Below are 19,489 nucleotides of genomic sequence, written 5' to 3'. Positions count from 1 at the left end.
AAAATGTTTTGTCCGGAATCCACGGGAATAAATGAAGTCCTTTTAGTCCAATTGTATAGTTAGACAGCAAATTTATTTATTTTTTTTCACGAGTGTCGCGTCTAGCCTCTGTTTATTCGTGGCGAGACAGGGGGTGGGGATTGCTCTCGCAGCTAGCTTCAGTCGACCCGAGTCCGTCGTCTGTTAAGGGTCAAGGTACGACAGTTGTGTTGATTCGGTGGACTCGTGAGATTTAGCGTGCGTCCAGTCCCCCGGACCATGTAACATGGCGATGGTCGCGTCCAACATGAGTGGTCATATACAAAAACAGTTAACCCGTTCGTTGGAGCGGATTTTAGAAGAGGCGCACCTCAGCGGCGAGCTAAAACTGAGTGGTCGAAAACTGAAGGAGTTTCCGAAAACCGGCGTCAAGTACAACCTTTGCGACACCGTTACCGCTGGTATGTCGAACGATTGTTGTTTCCCTCCCTTCCGTCTTCGATCGCCGGTGGTATAGACAAACGGTTATGCACAGATGTCTGAGCGTTTTGTTGACCTCTGTTCACCGTATCTCGTAAATTAAATTTTTAATTTCTCCTTATTGCGGTGATTTTTGCTTCCGTAACTCGTCAGATTTGTTTACGTCACGCCCATGCTTTTCCGTTTATTGTTACGCCAATTATTCGTCCTGCACCCTTTGTCTTCCATCAACAATTACAGCCACGTATCACATCTCATTGCAGACATAATTTTAACTGAGATTTTAAAAAGCGTGAAAGAAAAAATCTATGTACGCAAGCTTGACGTATCGTACTTTCCCCTCTTTGACATTTTCCTATTCTTGTAACAAAGGTTCCTGGCTATCTTTACGTCTCTAGCATGGTACTAATTTCCGGACCGTAAAAGTGATGATAAGCTTCCAGGAAAATATAACGCGAGCTTCCCATCGAAAAGTAGCTTTAACTCGAAAACAATTACTTGGAAAAAAAAGTTATTACAATTGTCGCAACTCGTCAGGTTTGCTTATTCCTCGGTAATGCGATACCGGGGAGAGCGTTAATGTGATTGAATTATTAAATACGTATGCGCATCACGTTGCTTCGGAACGAGACGAGGACCGATTACGACGTGCATTTAGATTTGCAATAGTTTATATTGTGTATTTCAGTCGTCATCGCCGACTTACTAGAGAAAGTCTACAGAAGAACGCGGCGAGGCGACCCTTCTCCCTACGGTCCTTGTTGATGTAATCGACGTACATACCTATTTATTTCTTCATTTATTCAACATTAAATAACAAAGTTCTGTCGGTCCCTTTGTGTGCACATACATAGGTTTGCTGTGCCGCGACAAACATACTCGTGGAGTGCATGTTTGTTCCGTACAGGACTTTGAACGGGCGGATAACGATGAATTCTCGCAGGAGGCATTCGTTTCGTTGTTTCTTCTTTCTCCGAGGCACTTAACTGTAAAACGTGCAGGAATGCAAAACTGCTCCTGTTCTCCTGTCTATTCCGATACGCCCGTTGCACAGGTGTGAACGAAGAGAACGGAAGATCAGTATCGCACCTGATAACCGGAGCACCACTCATTCGATGGTGATTCCGATATGGGCTGCGTCGACGCCTATAACGTTTCGGTCTCTATCTTTTCCCAGTAAACCTCGATATGCTACCAAGAATGTTCCAATCAGTCACAATCTCGGAGTGATTAAACAGTCGAGGGTTCTGATACCTTGTTCCTATAACGGTCAGTAGAACTCCTGGCAATACGAAGCCTACATTCTCCTATTACATTGCAGATACGAATTGCGTAATTCCAATTGAACGACACAAGAAAGATGGACAGATGCTTCATTAATCCCTGGGACAGGTCCCCTTAGGCAGTACGTGAAGAGGGAAAGAGAGAGAAGGGAAGTGTTTATTTTTCCCCCCCATTACGTTTACCGTTACAGGTCTTTCCACTGTTTCTGTATTTATATTTGCTAACTTGAAAGTTGGCACGATAAAGTGTTGTATAGCCTCTAAGCACAAAACATATACCTGATTCTGAATTTCTTGTACTATTTCGAGCGCCGCGGCAATCTTGATCATGGTTCTGCTTGCGGTTTTTCATCGGATTGATCGAGGTCCGTACATCGAGAGGCTCTCCCCTTCTGGACCATTTCACCTCGCGTAAATGGAACGTTATTATACTTCATTCTCCAGTGGTTTCTGCTCGCGTATGGCTAACGCACGCGTTTCCTTCGTGGTACACCAATGCGTGGAAACCTAGCCGCCATTCTTCCTGCTCCGTCCTATTTTCCGGTTTATTATTGTGTTGCTAGCAGGCGCTTTAGGGTACGCCGAGGTAAAAGCGTAAAGTACGCCACGATTACCACTTCGGTATGTATGTACTCTCGAGCGCTTTTTGCGGAGAGGGGCTGAGAGATTTTCCAAGCTTAGCTATAGCCGCCTTGGCATTACTTGTGGGTCGGTTTGCCAAGATGCGCAGAATTTTTATTCGCCCCTATTACGTGTATGAGGAGAATTGTTATTTTTACAATGCCGCAGGCACTCCGCAATCGGCAGTCGCACACACACACACCGACCAATTTGCACTCGTCGTTTCTACTTCATCTTATATTATACTATTTTACGCCGGTCTTCCCGGAATTCATTTCCTTCCCGAGAAACTGACCTGCGGGGGTTGCATAACGAAGTTGTACCCCTCATTTCCTTCTTCTGATTAGATCGTCGGCTTCCCCCTTAGCTACGACGAGGGTGTCATTGCGCCCCTAAATTACTCAGCGTTTCTGGCAGCGTGACGTGGTAGATGTCGTACGACAAATGCGTTTTAAAAGTTTAACATCCATTCGACATGACCCAACGCGCGGTTCTACTTGTTATATACAATTGGTGTTGACGAGTATTTCAATTAATTCCACCTTGTCATATCTTAATAAGCAAAGATTCTTACATCGTACAACTTCTATTTGCACTAAACCACAATTCTGCTCCGCTACTCATGTAGCTCGTCAGTTGTGATTTTATCTACACCTTTTCTGTATCCTTTGTCTCATGTAACGGACAAACGTATATAATTGTAGTCATGCAGATAATGGATGATAATGAGAATGAACGGAACATACGTTATAGGCTTGTCACAGTCACTCAGAAATACTTAAACTTTTATGCCTGCAGGAAGAACGATTGTATATACATATGTTATACGTATGTATGTTGAACATAGGAGTCTATGTATGTAAATCTGTCCTTCGTGAAAAAATTCCATATTGCGCATGTATGCTAGATATGGACGATATCTGTATTCGTATCTATATGGAATTGATTATATTCTCCCTGCGACGATGTTAGACCCTCGTGAATTGCAGTAAAGTATTTGTTCCCCGAGGTATATCTCGCTCGGGGATTTCCCATGGGAAGGCTGTCGCTGCTTCGCGAATATCTCGTGGTGACGCTGCATGCTTACTATATCCTCTTCACTTGTTCACTGGAAGCTCTCGTTCCGCGCATCCTGATAGTATTGCGGAGGAGAAATCGTTGCGACTTCTCCGTAGGCGGGGTTCGTCCGCGTCCTCCGCTTCTAAAGATAGCATGATGGTACGGTGTGTACGGTAGCCGGAGCAGCAGCTGCAGGGGAGGAGGCCAAACGACACATTAGGTCGATATTCCATAATGCCGTGTTGCGGCTTTTCTTGTGAGACGTCCATCGGGGCGGAGCGACGAATTCCTTGTGCTCAAATCGAACCGCGTTACCTCCCAAAGCATCGATATTTCGTATCATGGAAAAATTTTACAGAGTCTGTGCGAAGTCATTTTCCGTAGTTTGCGTTCACCATTAGTTGTAATGAAATTAAAATTCGTATTTTAATATTTCAAACGATATAATAAAGATAACTTTCTCGACGCACATCCAATTGTAGAGAAGATATTTCCGTTTCAGTGAGTATGAAAACCATTGTGTAAGTTACGAAAATAGTGTGCGATGCGGTAGGAGCAAGATATTGTTGACCATTGTATAATAAAACCTTTCTCTGACTTTGAAAAGCAACTTCCAGACCTACTTGTGATTCAAAGAATAAAACAAATCAATAGGTTTCTTTCCACCGAGCACATAACAAACAATCGTATTTTAATACTCCGCTCTTGCACCTGGTGGGTACAATACAGCACATTCATAATCCCGAGTGTAATACTCGATATGACGTATGCGTATTATATACATACACAAGCTGCGTACAAAGCGGCGCGATGACCACACACACACACACACACGCATTCGACACTAAACATTACTACAATGCAAGTGTTGTATTATCCACGGGAGCTGACGTCACTAGGCGCAACGTCTACATATCAAGCTTTGGATATCGCTCACGATGACGGTGGAAGACATTATACGACCGTTTGGGAATCGGACGACCGGATGTCCTGGCGTTCGTCGTTCGCTTTCTCTCCGACGACCGGTGGCCCGGCCCCACAGGAATAGACAGGAGATCCGTCGGTGGACGCAGGTACACGTGCGTGTTGCCTCGGGGGTTAATAACTGGAGTTGTAAGTACACGCAGTCTGGCTGTCTACCTACCACTTGAGGTGCACGAGCGTGCGATCGCAAGTCCGGTGTCCACGCGTGGGCATCCTTTAAGATGCATATTCCTGCTGCAACGCACGCGATACCTAGACGGCTCGATCTCAAGATACGTTGACGCGGTCGTTTTACTTTACGCCACGGGTTATAATTAGAGCCCGGCGCCTTACCCCGCTAGTAGGGCTCCTCGCCCTGCGATGAGGATCAGGGACTCCTCCGACTTTGCTCGCTCCAGCTCCGAATTCAAGCGAGAAATCGTATATTACGTTAGAAGAATATTAGAGGCACTACGGAGAGAGCAATTGCTTGGGGGGTGTCGCTGGCCGAACCCTGTGGGATTATGTATAAATGTTTCTGCGACGGGACCGTGGTCGATTCGCGCTAATCGAGTTTCATTACGGAGGAGGAAGTTTCCGTTCTTCCATCTCTTTTCTTACGCGTAGACTTGTCATTTCTATGGCCTTGCTGCCGGTGTAATGTATCCGGATACGTGTTAACTGTATAATTGTGTCGAGGTATGCATTTATCCTTTGTCGTGTCGAATTTCGCTTTAATTATGTTACCAAATTGTATTATTCTTCGACAAGAAATAATCGTGCCGGAGATAGTGTCTCGGTGTAAGACGGGAGAAAAATAATTCATTCGCATACTGAATGAGGCATGAGGCAAAAAAACTCACATTCATGTATTTGGCTCATTTCATTTACGTAATATCTGTGTATATATGACAGGAGATACATTCGTATCTCACGTAAAATCAATTGATCCTTTATGGAGGTGCATCACACCAAGCTGTCTGTGAATTGTATAAGCCGTATCAATATTTGAGACATCGATGAAAAAAAGGTGGAGCTTGCGATAAGTTTACGACATGCTTTGAAAGCCCGATACACGCAACCATTTAATTAACGAAGTGGTAATTGGTAGGCACATCGATTTTCGTGTTTAGTCTGATGGAATGGCACTCCCTTCGTTCAAATATATAGCACTGATAATCGCAACTTCTCGTGCTCATGAAGCCGAGTAACCTCGCTGATGCCAATAATATCACAGTTCGATCGATGATACAACAGTAACGATTAGGTGACAGCTTATGGTGTGCGACGAAGCCGCCACTTTGTTTCTCTCGTAAAGAATGTGCGCGCGTCAAGTTTCGATACCCGGCGGAGGTAAAACACTCTTGTGGCCAAAATCGAATATGCGTTTCTTCTCTCGCCTGCAGCACGAGCGGCAAATACATTGATATAAATCCCGAGGAATCGCTTCTCTAGGCCTCTTCTCGCTCGGCATCGTCGACCTCTCACTCTCTTCTCTCCAGCCGTCAATATCTTCTTTTCACTTATAAGACTCAGCCTCTCTCGCCGCACGTGTTTGACGTTAACGTCAAGCACCTAACACATGCGCGGTGATATATAAACGGGTAAGGGCCTTGCGTTATTATTATTTTATTTTCATTGTTTTCTTTGTTCCGCCAACGGAATAAGATTTCCACAAAAATCTTGCCATCTTTTTTCATCGCTCATCCTACCGCTTCCACAGCATAGAAATTGGTCACTGTTGCATTTGCAGGAAGCACAGATCAATATTACAGAGATTTTCTAAAATTAAAGGACCCGGGGGAAATGACGTCGCGTCGTTGTTCATCATCTGGTTGCACCCAGAACATGACGTAGAACATACGACTAGCCCATGCAACTACAAAACAAACTAAGTAGTTACGAGAAACGACTTAATTAACCTTAATCGTTCGATGACCCAGTCAGAACCCCGCAGAGCAACGTCACGTTCATCGTATAATATCATGAGTAATATGCCAACTCCTGGAATCATTTTCGCTCGCTCCATGCGACAGGATTTTGATTTATCGTCATTTTCCACAACGAAAATTTTGTTCGCATTCCCCGGTACAGCTGCTTGCATGCCTGCTTTTCCCGGCTTGACTCCCGCACAGGCGATGTAAACTGTCTTTTGCGGTTTACTCGACTTGACTTTACGTTATCCTTGGGTCGCCTCGCGCCTCTGTGTCGCAAGACCGTAGCAGCCACTTCCGGTACGGACGCGCCAGCTCGACGCGACCTGCATGCAAAATCAGCAGTTATTGGCCCGGAGTACATCAATGACCCAGGAGGAGTTGTCCTTCGTGCTGTAAATTCTTAATTCAGAAAAATAATCGTTAAATACGATATTAAGATTTGCACGAGATTAATATGAATCGGTTATACAGCCGGTATGACTTACCGCAATAAGTAATTTGGACGATAAATTGAATTTTGCACGACGATGATCCTCTGATCTACACAAAAAATGATGCTTTTGTCGCGTCATAAATTTGCAATATACAATATCGCTTTGATGGTCTCGTCATCTCTCAAAGACACGAGGCTCGAATCAGCAGACATTTGTGTATGCATGTGTGTACACCGGCTTATGTAGAGTTGTACAGCAGCGTGTAATGGCACCCAGGTTTTCGCTTCGACAGCGAGGCTCTATCCATACCCCCTTTGCAACTGTAATCGCTGTATCGGAATCCCGTGGGTGGTTGGAACAAAGTTAAATCTCAGCAGAAGCGGCAGCAACCGACGCCAATCTCGTTCTTTATCGTTACTTTGATTATATTGACGACGAGCGTAGACGGCCCTTGATAATTAATATAATTACAATAACTATTTGAAATTATATTGTGTTTACTATGTACTGTTGAGAAACTCGGTGAAGTTGGGGTTCAGTGACCCAATATGAACCGGGCATCCACCCTGCTGCGCACCGTGCAAAGCAGGAAAGGAATAAAAATGACGCGACAGTTGGCGCAGAGAGTCTATTATACATATATGGCAGTTCCATTCGAGTAGACATAGCGAAAGTGATGATCACGGAACGTGTTTCCCACGCTAATTTTGTATGTTTCACGCACTTACCGATTCGCGATACTTACTTCAATGTCCGCACTCCGATATTTCACCTATTATAATATCACGCTCCTTTAGTCGCAACGACATCGTTCGATAAGCATTGCAAGTCCTCATCCTCCTCCTCGTCTTTGCTAGCACACCCTCGCATGTGCACTTGGTGCGCCCTATCGATCGGCCAGTGCACGCCAAGGACCTCGACCTTGGGGCGAACTCCGGATTATCCCCTTCCAAACGAGGGGAAACGTGTAGGGTGCCCGGTGCAAGTCCTGGAAATGAAAATACATATGGTTATATTTATGACCAGTAAAAATAATCCTCTGTTGTGTTATCTTGGGATTTTACTCGTGTCGTCGGAATATCATTTTCAGATTTTCTCAATGAGTATACCTATATTTAGACGAGCGTCGACAATGTTATATAACGGTCAATTCATTTTTTCAAAATCACGTCATCGGTTATTACCGTACTCGCGCGATTGGTAGGTTCAACCTGCTATACGCTAATGACGGAAATTCAGCTACTGCAGTTCGTTCGAAGACTGCCCTAAATTCAACCATGTTGCAACGTCTTATTATATATATTACAGCATCGTGTGCATGACGTGGATGCTGCAACAATCACGCCGTCGAGGTTGTACGTATCGCAGGTAGAGGACGGTGTTTTCACCTTGGCCACTAATTGGCCTGCTTTATTAACGCAATTAACCCGAGGTCGCGGCGACCGGACGCTTCGACGATATTGTAATCAATCGATTATCGAATCAAGCCATCTCTGCACCCTATTCTTCTTGCTTCTTTTTTCATCCAACCTTCCTCTCTCTCCTCTTCACTCCCAGTTCTCCAGGTCTCTCCCTTCGTTTCGTTTCTACGCGTGCCAAGCGTAAGAAGGATCCCCGAGACCCGCAGGAGCGTATTGATCAGGGCGTTCGGCGCCGGCAGCAGCTGAGTTGCGAGCCACCCTTCGGAGACGGGCACGTGGCTCGCACGCCCCATTCACGAATACACACTTCCTCGTCCCGGCCAACTCCGTGCCCTTTTCCAACGCAGCTGTTGTTGCTACGGGGAAACTGGGGACTGCCCGTCGGTGTAAATGCTTCAGGAATCATTATCTTGCACGGTTGTGTTCCTACCTACGCCCGCACTTTTATATACGGTGTGGATTCAGGTGTATGTGCACTTAGGGTGTGCAAATGCATACGTATGGTAGTACGTACACTATGCGCCAGGAACAGGTAGCTTGACGAGTACTTGAAGCTATATGTCGAATACTGCTACGGGCTGATGGAGGATTTCCACGCTCAGTCTATACTTTTTAACATTTTAGAACATCGAGTCGTGCAGTCATTCTGGGTTGACTTTTTTTCTTTCTCGTCCCACGCTTTACAATAAGATAGCAAATTTGTTGTCTCTAATTTTTTTAATGTAAAAACTTCTCTCCGTCAATGTTTGCTGTCTTTTTCCTAAAATGATCTTGTTTTTAGAAGAAACACTGTTTTCTTCGTCATGTACAACTAATTTTCATTCTACGTGTTCGCCAGCTATATGATTAACATTTTCAATATTTCATTATTCTTGGGGTAGTATGAATACTGTCCTAAATGTTATTCATCGAGTTGGTACGACGAACTTATAGATCTAAAGAACTTGCGTGGTGCCAGTGTAAAAGTTCCATCATTTTTTTCCTATTTGGTGCTTTCGCGCTTGATCGGAAAATCTACTCACGCTAATTATTTGTCGTGGTCAAAGATATCCCGTCATGTTTAACAAATTATTTTTACCTTGTAAAACAAAGTAAAATACAAGAAATTGTCATCGTATCGCGTGTAATAATGCTAGCAATAAATTTTGCAACTTCTGGATCGACCCCGACCGAAAACTTGAGCTGGTAGCTATATTACAGTTTGACGTATTTATAGTTCGAACTTGAACGTGATCTATGACTGCGAATTTTACTCGCGATAGAACAATAAATCCACCAGGATTATCGGTATGGAAGCACGCAAACAACTATTATGGAAGTGGCCTGCACAAGCCAAATGAATTAAATTCTTTTCCAATCTATCTTGAACCAGTCATTCATCGTGCAGATTGAATATTCTTCAAACATATCGAAAACTATCATACTATTCGATACAGACGTGGGTTTTTCGTCGACATTAAAATGTATTCCCAGATCAGATATACGAAGTCTTAAAAGTATGCATTCGTTTCTGTTGCAGATTTGTCGAAAAATCGGTTCGCGGAATTGCCTGAAGAAGTAACCGAGTACCCTTTTCTGGAGAAACTTCAACTCTACCACAATGCGATTCGTGTCATTCCCGACACCGTCGTCATGCTCCAGTCCCTAGCCTACCTTGACCTGAGGTGATTTAACGATCACACACACGAATGGCGTGCATGAATTATAGTTGAACAAGGATTGAGCTTGTAAAAATTAAAAAAATAAAAACAATCAATCTTATCTCCCGTACAGTCGTAATCAACTCACCACCCTTCCGCGGGAAGTGTGTCGCCTTCCGCTTCAAACTTTACTCGTCGCTCACAATCGGCTGGTTTCCCTTCCCGAAGAACTTGGCAGGATGTCAGCGCTGGCTGAACTCGACGCCGGGTGCAATGAGATATCTACTCTTCCACCGCGGATCGGAGATTTGCCAAGGCTCAGGAGCCTCGACTTGAGGAGTAATCTTTTGGTGCAGCTACCAATAGGTAAGAATTAGTCGAAATATATAAACGTATACGTAAATATAATCGTTTAACAAGGTATTTCTGTTTGCCTTAATGTTTCATAGAGCTCACGTACCTTCGGCTGGTGAAGCTCGACGTCAGTGGAAACCGAATATCTGTGCTACCTAACGAGCTCAGGAAAATGAAGAGCCTCATTGACCTCAAGCTGATGGAAAACCCTCTGACTTCGCCGCCCGCTTCGGTAGGTCGACAACCACGTTATTTCATATAATTCCGTCTCGTTCTCTGCTCACAAAGTTATTCATTACATTACAGTTATGCACCCGCGGTCGTATTCATATCTTCAAGTACCTTGAGAGACAGGCCGTGAAGCACGAGCGTGCGAGGGGCGGAAGGGCTCGACGCATTCCCTTGGAGGCCCGCGGACACGCCACCCTTGACATAAGGTCCCACAGACGCCACAACGTCGACAGCGGGTACAGCACAAGCGACGGGGTTGACAAACGATGGTCGCAGGAAATCCACCCTGGGGTTGGTGTCCTTGTATTGATTGTTTCCATTTAGTTTTCGTCCAAGAGACGCGAGTCTACGATTCAGCTTATTTTTCAAACGTATTTTCAGTTCCTTCTCATTCCCCAGGTCCACGAGGGCGACGTTCGCGGACCTTGGCGTCAAGAATGCTCACCGCTGTCCATCGCTCTGCCTGCTCGGGAACCAGCAGTAACCAATGGCTCATGCAGTGGTACTTCGACACCCAGCACGATATCGCCGGGGGAGCACACCTCGCTGGAGGATGAACTAGGAAAGGTAAATAAAGTTTGATTAGATTTTTCGTTACTTTTGCGATGGATCCGACTATTGTATCGTTTACGCGTTGTTGAACACAAATTTGCGAAGATTTTACACATCTAAACTTTTTTGTTTCATCGTGAAATTTATTCTTCCAGGCAATGATACTGCACGACCAACTCGAGAAGCGGAAGCTGGAAAGAAGCACATCTGATAACTGTGGTGATCCGCGGAGAATAATAGGAGCTAATTGTCCAAGTGCTTCTACCATATCAGGGTATGTTTTTTTATTGAATTTTCAATTTCAATATTCTCTCTGTGGTTTTTTTTTCTTTTGATTATTGAAAAACGCGACAGTTCGACGTCCCGGTTGCTCTTTATTTGTAATTACATCTAGTGTGAATATTTAGTATTTTAAATTACTAATAACAGTGCCAAGGACGTAAAATTGTGCTGCGTAACTTGCATGCGTGCATGAGAGATGCTATTGAGAGTGTTTTTTCAGCCACTTGGAAAGTGTTCCATTGACCCAAATCACACACGAACCACCCCTTGGCACCCCGCAATCTATACAACCTATTCAAACAACAGTCAACAATTCGCTACAGGTCAACGGAGATGAAAAGAGGCCTTTGAATCACATCCAAACATACAGGTAACGCTCTTTCTTCTGAGACCCAAGTTCGGTGCTGCAACAATTTTGTTTTTCTCTTTCAGTTCTGTTATTCATTTTCTCTTGTTGTTTTCTCTTTTTTATATTTTTATGTGATATATAATTATTAAATTCTGGTGAAATAACCATTGGTAGTAATTGTATGTTCAATTTTTTTAAGGGAATACAAAGAGGCTTTGAGACAGCAGAGGGTGAACGAAGGGCCTAGCGTATACAGGCTATCCAAGCAGATTACACCACCAGGCAATGAATCTGCGAATGAATCCCACGGCAACGAAGCATCAGATGCTAATCAAGCCAAAGATAATTCTCAGTCTAAGCAAATATTCACTGATGAAAATTCACTGAAAAGGCCGGTACAGAAAGTACCACCGTCCCGTATCAATTATCAAAATGCAGGCATTTTCAATGGTGGTAGCAATAACGAGTATAACAACAAAAACGGAAAACTCACTGAGCAAACTTACAGAAAGCCTAACTCACCTATAAAAACTTCCACTAGTATTTCGTCGATAAATTCTAGCCCAAGTCATGCGCCAAGACTCGTCAAAACTGCTATAGGATACGTGGATGGTAGTTAATTTTTTTATACAACTTCTGTAAAAACAATTTTCCTACGAATATTTTAGTTACCTCTTCAAAACAATCGAAAAACTTTTTTCTGCTTTAGGTAACAAGAGTCCAAATAGAAGTAGTGGAAGTCCTAAATCAACACGGTCTGTCACATGGAATAGTAACATGCCTGAAAAATATTCATTTACAATGCGCAGAGAATTCGAACGAGCCAAAGAGGAGGCAGATTTGATTGAACAGCTTCGAAGTGTAAGTTTTAGGCCCAATTGTATGAATCTGCAGAGAAATCACTGTTGGTGACTGTTCAAAGTGCCTAACGTTTAAATGTCACTTGGCCTTCGATGCAGCACATAGAGACAAGACTGAAGATGGCTCTTCCGGAAGACCTGGCGCCAGCTTTGACCGACGGTGTTGTTCTGTGTCATCTGGCAAACCACGTTAGACCTCGTTCTGTAGCCAGTATTCATGTTCCTTCTCCTGCTGTGGTAAGTTTTCAATCTTATACACGGTATGATGAAAATATTTAGGCTTAAGTGAGGATTTTTTATATGCTGCTTTCCATATAATTTGTTCTATTCGACTGATCACTGTGATTTATATAGCCGAAACTGACAATGGCAAGATGTAGGCGGAACGTTGACAACTTTCTTGAAGCGTGCAGAAAGATCGGAGTAGACGAGGTACGAAATATACATTTCAGAGTGATTATAGGATAAGTGTTACGAAATTATAAAATTTGATATCGAGGATACATATCCCGCATGCATTAGTAAATGTTATTATGCTTAGAAAAATTACCCTGTGCCTTATAGAAGGGATCATATTTCTTATTCTCCTATCACGTTTTTTATCTAAATACAGCACAATAATGTTGTACATATCAATACAGCTCTCACCTAAATAGTCATTCGGTGTATCATAAAGGTATTTTGTAATCAATAGAGCTATATAATAGCTTCGTTTTATCTGTAGGCGTTGATACCAAGTTATCAGGCAATTTTTGAAAACTTGAATGCACGTTTATTGACAAGTTATTCACTCGTCGTGCTCATTTCTTATATTAAATATGTAGTAAATATTTGCATGGTGAGTGAGAGGTAGATTTAATTGATGTAAATACTAAGGATCATGAAAACATTAATCGGCACCACCTCATATTATTGATAAGGTGTAATGGATTGTATTACTTTAGCTTTTTCATGCCTGATTATGTGAATGCGTAGGTAATGGTGAAGAAATTAGTCATTTGAATTTTCTCAGTGAAAAACGTGCCAATCCAACAACTACTAGTCAGTCCCTACTTCTCTACATTCCCCAGTACAAGAATGTAACTGACAATACAACGATGTCATTTATTTTCTTGAGAATACGTGAAGATTAATATTTGACAACGCGTGAAAGCAGGAAGACGTGTTAGCTGCATGCAATGGATGATATTTGCTTTTGTGTCTGATAGGTCGTAACAATGATGCTTTTTTAGAAATCATACTTAATCGAAAATGTCCGAGTTAGTTAGTCATTAAAACAGTAACTGTAAAGAAAGGGAAAAAAAGCTGTCAAAAGTTATTATGATTTACTGAATACAGTGGGTAAAAAGATGAAATGAAATTGATCGTTGAATTATTGTTAGATGGATGCTAGAGGCTATAACGAAATTTACGAAGATATTAATGAAAAGAAATACGGACTGTTATGAGATGTAGATTTAAACGGGAATGAAAAGTCTGGAAGGTGAAAAACTGGGACTGACTAGTGTGGTTGTTGGTTGCAGGAGGTGTTGTTGGACGCGGACGCGATCATGGACGTGGGTTACATGGATGCCTATGGGCTGGAGGCTCTCGGGCGTCTAGTATCAGCGCTTGTTGAATTAGAGGGCTTCGAAGAACCTGCAGGTTCATCTCGTACGATTCAGGACAGCGTCCTCTCCTCGATGCTTTTTGCCACGTTTATTACTACTCTGATGCTACTATATATTTTTCCAATCCCTGAGTAGGAAGGTTAATTCCCAAACAGTTGACGGACCTTTTATAATTTTGCTGCAACAGCTGTAATTCTTAGCCATTAACATTCGCTGCATAGATTGTAGGATATAACAGATCGCGCTTAAATGCAATGTGGACATGTATATCAGAACGGTGCTTAATTATTACTTAATACGCATCAAGGATGAAAAAATAAGAGATGGCTGATTATATCGCATTATTGGCAATATGTATAAACACTTTTGTAAGAAAATATCTTGTGCGTGTTCCAATTAACCTAGCTTTGTAACGTTAAACATGCCTTTGAAGTTAGATATTCCTAGTGTAGTCGACCAAAATGCCGAGGCTCTCGAGAATTGATTGGCCCGTGAACGATTATAATTTCTTCCAAAAATAAGCAGATGTATATGTAACTATCAATTGAGCTTTCGTTTCTTCGAACATATCAGAAAATATTCATAAGGTTTTGCGGTTTAAATTATTCGACATATGTCAGTAACATTTACAGGACGAACAGTTCTCAAGCAGTTTAGCCCAACATAGACGGCAGGGCACAGCAGAGCAGGGTCACCGCGTTCCTGCTGCTGCTAATTTATTTTCATAGATGCGCGCCAAATGTAATCGTATACCTACGTGTAAAATTCATACGCGTAGCACGAGTATTAACACGAGTTATATTTAATATTAATCAATCAATCAATTTATTATGAAGGTTCGATTCAAAGGCGAAATCTCTCCACGTGTAAGTTCCATACCAAATGGTTATTCTGACACGTGCTTCTATCTTATTGGGTACAAGTTTGGAATTGACGTCAACTTTTGATACTAGCATTTAAATTTGTCCTTGAACTCGCAACAACGTAAATTTACATACATATATTGTATTAGATTATACTGTAATAAGTACGTACAAATTAGCGAACTTTATTTATACTATTTCACAGGAATCTTTTGTAATTCAGGTAGGAATTACCAATTATTTATTTTCAATGCTACTGTAATAACTTTGCATAATATTTGCTACATAGCATTCATTGCAATAATCTCATCTGCTCGCAGGCATCATTATATTTTGAAATCTAAGTGAACTGTTGCCATTCAAAGTTTCACCCTCTAGTCTCAATGATACATTCTATCTAGTCATGATATGGCCAAGCTGAATGGCAACCGATTTTTCGCAGGGAATAGGTGGATAATAAATAGTATTATTTTATTTTCATTTTTGAACAATCTTGGTTTTGTTATTTCTTTCAAATTTTGAAAATGCATTTTGTATTTTTGCAGAGTGAGTTTATCTTTAATGGATTTGATTATTATTAGGCATATGGATATTTGAACAGAAACGCAAATCGTGTTTGTTCTTATTTTTATAACTTCCCTCCTAAAATTGAAGTTCGATTCAACTAATTTGTACATTGGTCTAATGTGAAAGTTTGTTTGTAATGTATATACCGGATGTCTATATCCTGCGTTTTAATTATAAAATCAGTATTAATAAAATTGGGCATCCGCCCAGGTACGAATATTGATATGCTAAAAGACTGGATTTGAAGTATAGTTTTTATTCTGATATCGTCGGCTTGGAGCAACAATATCCCATCTTAGATTTTCGTTGGATAACATCGTGTTTCCAAAGTGATTTCCGACGATAGCCGACATTTTTGAACGACATTTTGAGCTGAGGTTTTGTTGAACCAAAACCTGAGATGGGATGTTGTTGCTCTCAGCTGACGATATAAATTTTTATCGGAAGGAAGTAGTTGACTAATTTAACGTATTTGTTGTATGATGTGGAAGCGAAATCATTCCGTTATTATTAATATTCGTTATTGTACATCATTTAATTAATCTAATTGGTGCTTGGTTTTTTACTAGAAGCTTAAGCGTTTGCTTTTAATTGTTATGCATTGGTTCTTAATTTATTATTGTATGATATAAACCAGTTTTCAATCATTATTTATTTACTGAAAAAAATTATTTTGTATAAGTATATGTGATGATTGGTCCGAAGTTGGAAGATAAAGTGGTTGATTGAAATAATGGTGTAAATCAATTTGAACCACTACTACACAGCATGAATTCTATTTTTCAAATGAATTTTTTTTTCTACTAATTTACATTATTTCAATTACATTGTTACCTGTGAAAGATTTGTCCATGTATGTTTGCGGAGGTTGATTCTGAGACGATTATTACGATTTTCACACGTTACTCGTTTGAGGGTCAACCTGAGCAATTGTACATCTGTAATATGCATTCACAAGATTCTGCTCGAAAACTATGTAATTTGCGATATCATAAGTAAATGACTGTGTGGTTTACATGCAATCTACATACTTATGTGCGTGGTATACAGTACACGTGATTATTCATTACAGCAAATATTCGACAATCCCAAATTATTCGCTACTTTTGCTGTTGAAGAAACTTTTGAGGATTATAAGAATATGTGTACTGGTAATCACAGCACTATATGTGTACTATATAACGTCATTAAGCTTGGAAAATGCAACTTTTCGATCGATTTTACCGATTGCACTATAAAAATATTCCATCCCTCGTTTTATCGTATACCAGTTTTATTCACTTCGATGCTGCACAGTTATCAGCCCTGCGCTAAAACAGTGCAAGAACAAGTCTAATAATATCAAAAAGATCTGAACTGCATATAATCTTCTTGATACTGAGCGTGTGACGTTTAATATAAACATAGTATTTCGTAACATTTGTGTTTTAAGTCTGAGAATGAAAAAAAAAATTTACATAGGTTTCAGATTCTTCAAATCAAATTTTGTATTTTCAGTCTGACTATAAAACACGATCTCAAAATGCAGATGGATCACACATTTCACGAAAAAGTGATTTTTGGATTGTAAAGTTTTAATTCTTTTAATTTGCTCAGGATCATATCTCACAGGATATTTTATCTTCCTTCTTACATGTCTGATACAAACGGATGGTCGAATATTTTTTTCTCTCTTCTTCGCTTATCATGTACCAACCTAGTGTACCATCTCGTAATGTGTAACCAAAATATATCCTTGTAATATCATCACTTTAAAATAAAATATTCTTTTTATACGGAATATCAGTTTTCAATAACTAAATGATTATACACCATGAGTGCATGAGTTTCCAAAAAAACCTCGGTGGTGAGCTCTGTCAAAAAATATTTCTTTCTAAAACTGCCATGTGCATCTCATATTTTATCTTAAGTAATCAGTTTTATAAGCCATTTCTAATGGGTAATTGTGGGTTTTCAATATTTTGCAGAACTTGGTATGCTGTGCTAGCGATGTATTGGAAGGTGGTCGTGGTGTCGTACGAGTTGCAGTCACAGTTGCGGAGCTACTCAGATTCCACCGAATGCGATCACCTCTGCACATAGCAGCCTCTGGATCTCCGCCAATAATAGCCAGCAACTTAACTGCTTAGCGTCAGAGTATATAAAGAATCGAATTTTATTACTGCTTATGAGGAAACTAGATTTCCTTTATTGATGATGTCAAAGTTTGCTGGACGGCTCCAAGCAATTCAATGGCAAACTTATTTTTATTCTTACATTTAGTTAGGTACACACATTAAAATGTGACAAGCAGATAGATTTGACATTAATGTTAGGTGCATAATCTAACGAGACTTATAGACTAATTGAATCGTAAATAATGTTACGACTTCGTTTAAACCAAACTGTACGCGTACCGTCGCTGAATATTGATAAAGTTTATCCACCTTATGGTTAGATAGGTAAATATCTGACTCATTTTTTTAGTTTAAAGATTCTTAATTATACACATATAACTCGCATGTACATTGTATACATTGTAGGATCTCAATTATGACGCTCTGTTAAGCCGATGTTACATATAACTACACCCTAATCGAATTGCGATGTCAGGTGATATGTATTGTGCGTGATAATATTAAATTTAAATCATGTTCAATACTTTACTGTACTCGTAATTGGAATGATTAGAATTAGATACCTAATGTTGGATTGAAACTAATGCTGGTTTGAAGGTGACTCTGAAAATTAGGCGATTAGATTTTTGATACATACCAGTGTTTCCGTAAACTTTTATGTTGTTGTGTGTAAATTTCGGGTCCAAGCTGAAACCGTTCTTACAGGACAAACGAAAGTACTTCGAATAATCGAGCCAATAATTTCTAGCGTACGTTTTTCCCAATAGGATGTGTTAAAAAATTTACATACAATCGAACTAAAGCACACTGAGGATTGATTTCGATAATTGATGATAGTGTTATATTAATACCGGCTTATAAACGGACTGCTCGATAGCGTATTTATTGTGCCAAAGATGTAATTTTACTATCACGCAACAGGGGCACGAGATCGGTTGGCCTGTTTCGGTTATTATAATAGTATATCTGCCAATACTATCGAATAGATTTTACCTGCCTATCAACGTATCAATCTTGAGTAGCATTATACTTGAGAAATGGTATAAGATTACTGTACGCGTTAGATTGACTACGTTACCAAGCGTTTTAGTAACGCAAATGTGTTATAACAATTAGGAAATATGTTTTGTAACCTAGTATATGTATAATATTAAGCCACACGTTCATATATTTATCATTTACCATTATATCAAAAGTCATGCGATAAAATTCGCCTTTATAATCTGCCAGTACTATCTGTGGCTTCTTTTCAAAAGAATTTCAAAATTCAATGTAAGTAATGAAAATGGGATTTGTCACAAATGCATCTGATCATGCGTATGTCCGATTCTTTCAACGATCCATTATCTAGTGATTGTTTGTGTATTTTTGAGTATTATACAGAAACATGATGTATTTGAGAATAAAAATTGTGTATGACGAATTTTAATTTATTCGTTATTTACAAATTCCTGCATGAATTCTGTTCACAACATTAATGGTTTTCTATATCCCCCGAAATGCTTTGTTCGAAAAGTTAATCTGGACTGATATCGTTTCATTCCGAGCGCATAAATACCAGTAGCTGAATTGCCATTACATTTTCAATGGTAAAACTATCGAAGCAAAGTCAGAATATTGAAAGAAAATTTCCAAAGTATAATGGAATTCGAATAGGTGACCGGACACAAAAACAGTGAAATATTTCAATATCACCTGATTCTCCATCCAACATTTTAAGCAGGGAGGTGTTACAACGACATTTCTTGTTGCGATAAATGAATTTTTTTAATAAGTTATTGTATGACTTTGCAATAACATGTATTGTAATAACAAAAGATTTTTCATTTTACTTGCGGTACATGGTAACTATGGTAAGAAAGTTGGTTTCGATACATTATATAATGA

The 19,489-nt window shown here is 40.4% G+C and overlaps 1 protein-coding gene across 6 annotated transcripts; it reads left to right on the top strand.

Moving 5' to 3' along the window:
• Positions 1–174: 174 nt before the first annotated feature.
• Positions 175–19,025, top strand: LOC124298405 (leucine-rich repeat and calponin homology domain-containing protein). 6 transcript variants are annotated; one of them, XM_046750353.1, is made up of 14 exons: positions 175–440; positions 9,697–9,841; positions 9,951–10,183; positions 10,267–10,403; positions 10,478–10,693; positions 10,784–10,969; positions 11,110–11,228; positions 11,457–11,606; positions 11,785–12,197; positions 12,295–12,446; positions 12,545–12,682; positions 12,800–12,877; positions 13,969–14,089; positions 17,453–17,616. In XM_046750353.1, the coding sequence occupies exons 1-14, from the start codon at positions 266–268 to the stop codon at positions 17,470–17,472; spliced, it is 2,283 nt and encodes a 760-aa protein (XP_046606309.1). In that variant the 5' UTR covers positions 175–265; the 3' UTR covers positions 17,473–17,616. The 6 variants fall into 6 exon arrangements, with proteins under 6 accessions (XP_046606309.1, XP_046606308.1, XP_046606305.1 ...); XM_046750352.1 differs by having other exon boundaries at positions 13,969–14,098; XM_046750349.1 differs by having other exon boundaries at positions 13,969–14,194; positions 17,453–17,588.
• Positions 19,026–19,489: the final 464 nt, after the last annotated feature.

The sequence above is a fragment of the Neodiprion virginianus genome, chromosome 2 (assembly GCF_021901495.1).
Source record: "Neodiprion virginianus isolate iyNeoVirg1 chromosome 2, iyNeoVirg1.1, whole genome shotgun sequence".
NCBI classification, from domain to species: domain Eukaryota; kingdom Metazoa; phylum Arthropoda; class Insecta; order Hymenoptera; family Diprionidae; genus Neodiprion; species Neodiprion virginianus.
This window is presented reverse-complemented; position numbering and strand designations above follow the sequence as displayed.

Bases quoted from the DNA above. Each gene is read 5' to 3' on its own strand.
- LOC124298405 (XM_046750349.1), top strand. From the start codon at position 266: ATGGCGATGGTCGCGTCCAACATGAGTGGTCATATACAAAAACAGTTA. The intron at 441-9,696 runs GTATGTCGAACG...TTTCTGTTGCAG, and splicing joins TTGCGACACCGTTACCGCTG to ATTTGTCGAAAAATCGGTTC. The intron at 12,878-13,968 runs GTACGAAATATA...TGTTGGTTGCAG, and splicing joins GAAAGATCGGAGTAGACGAG to GAGGTGTTGTTGGACGCGGA.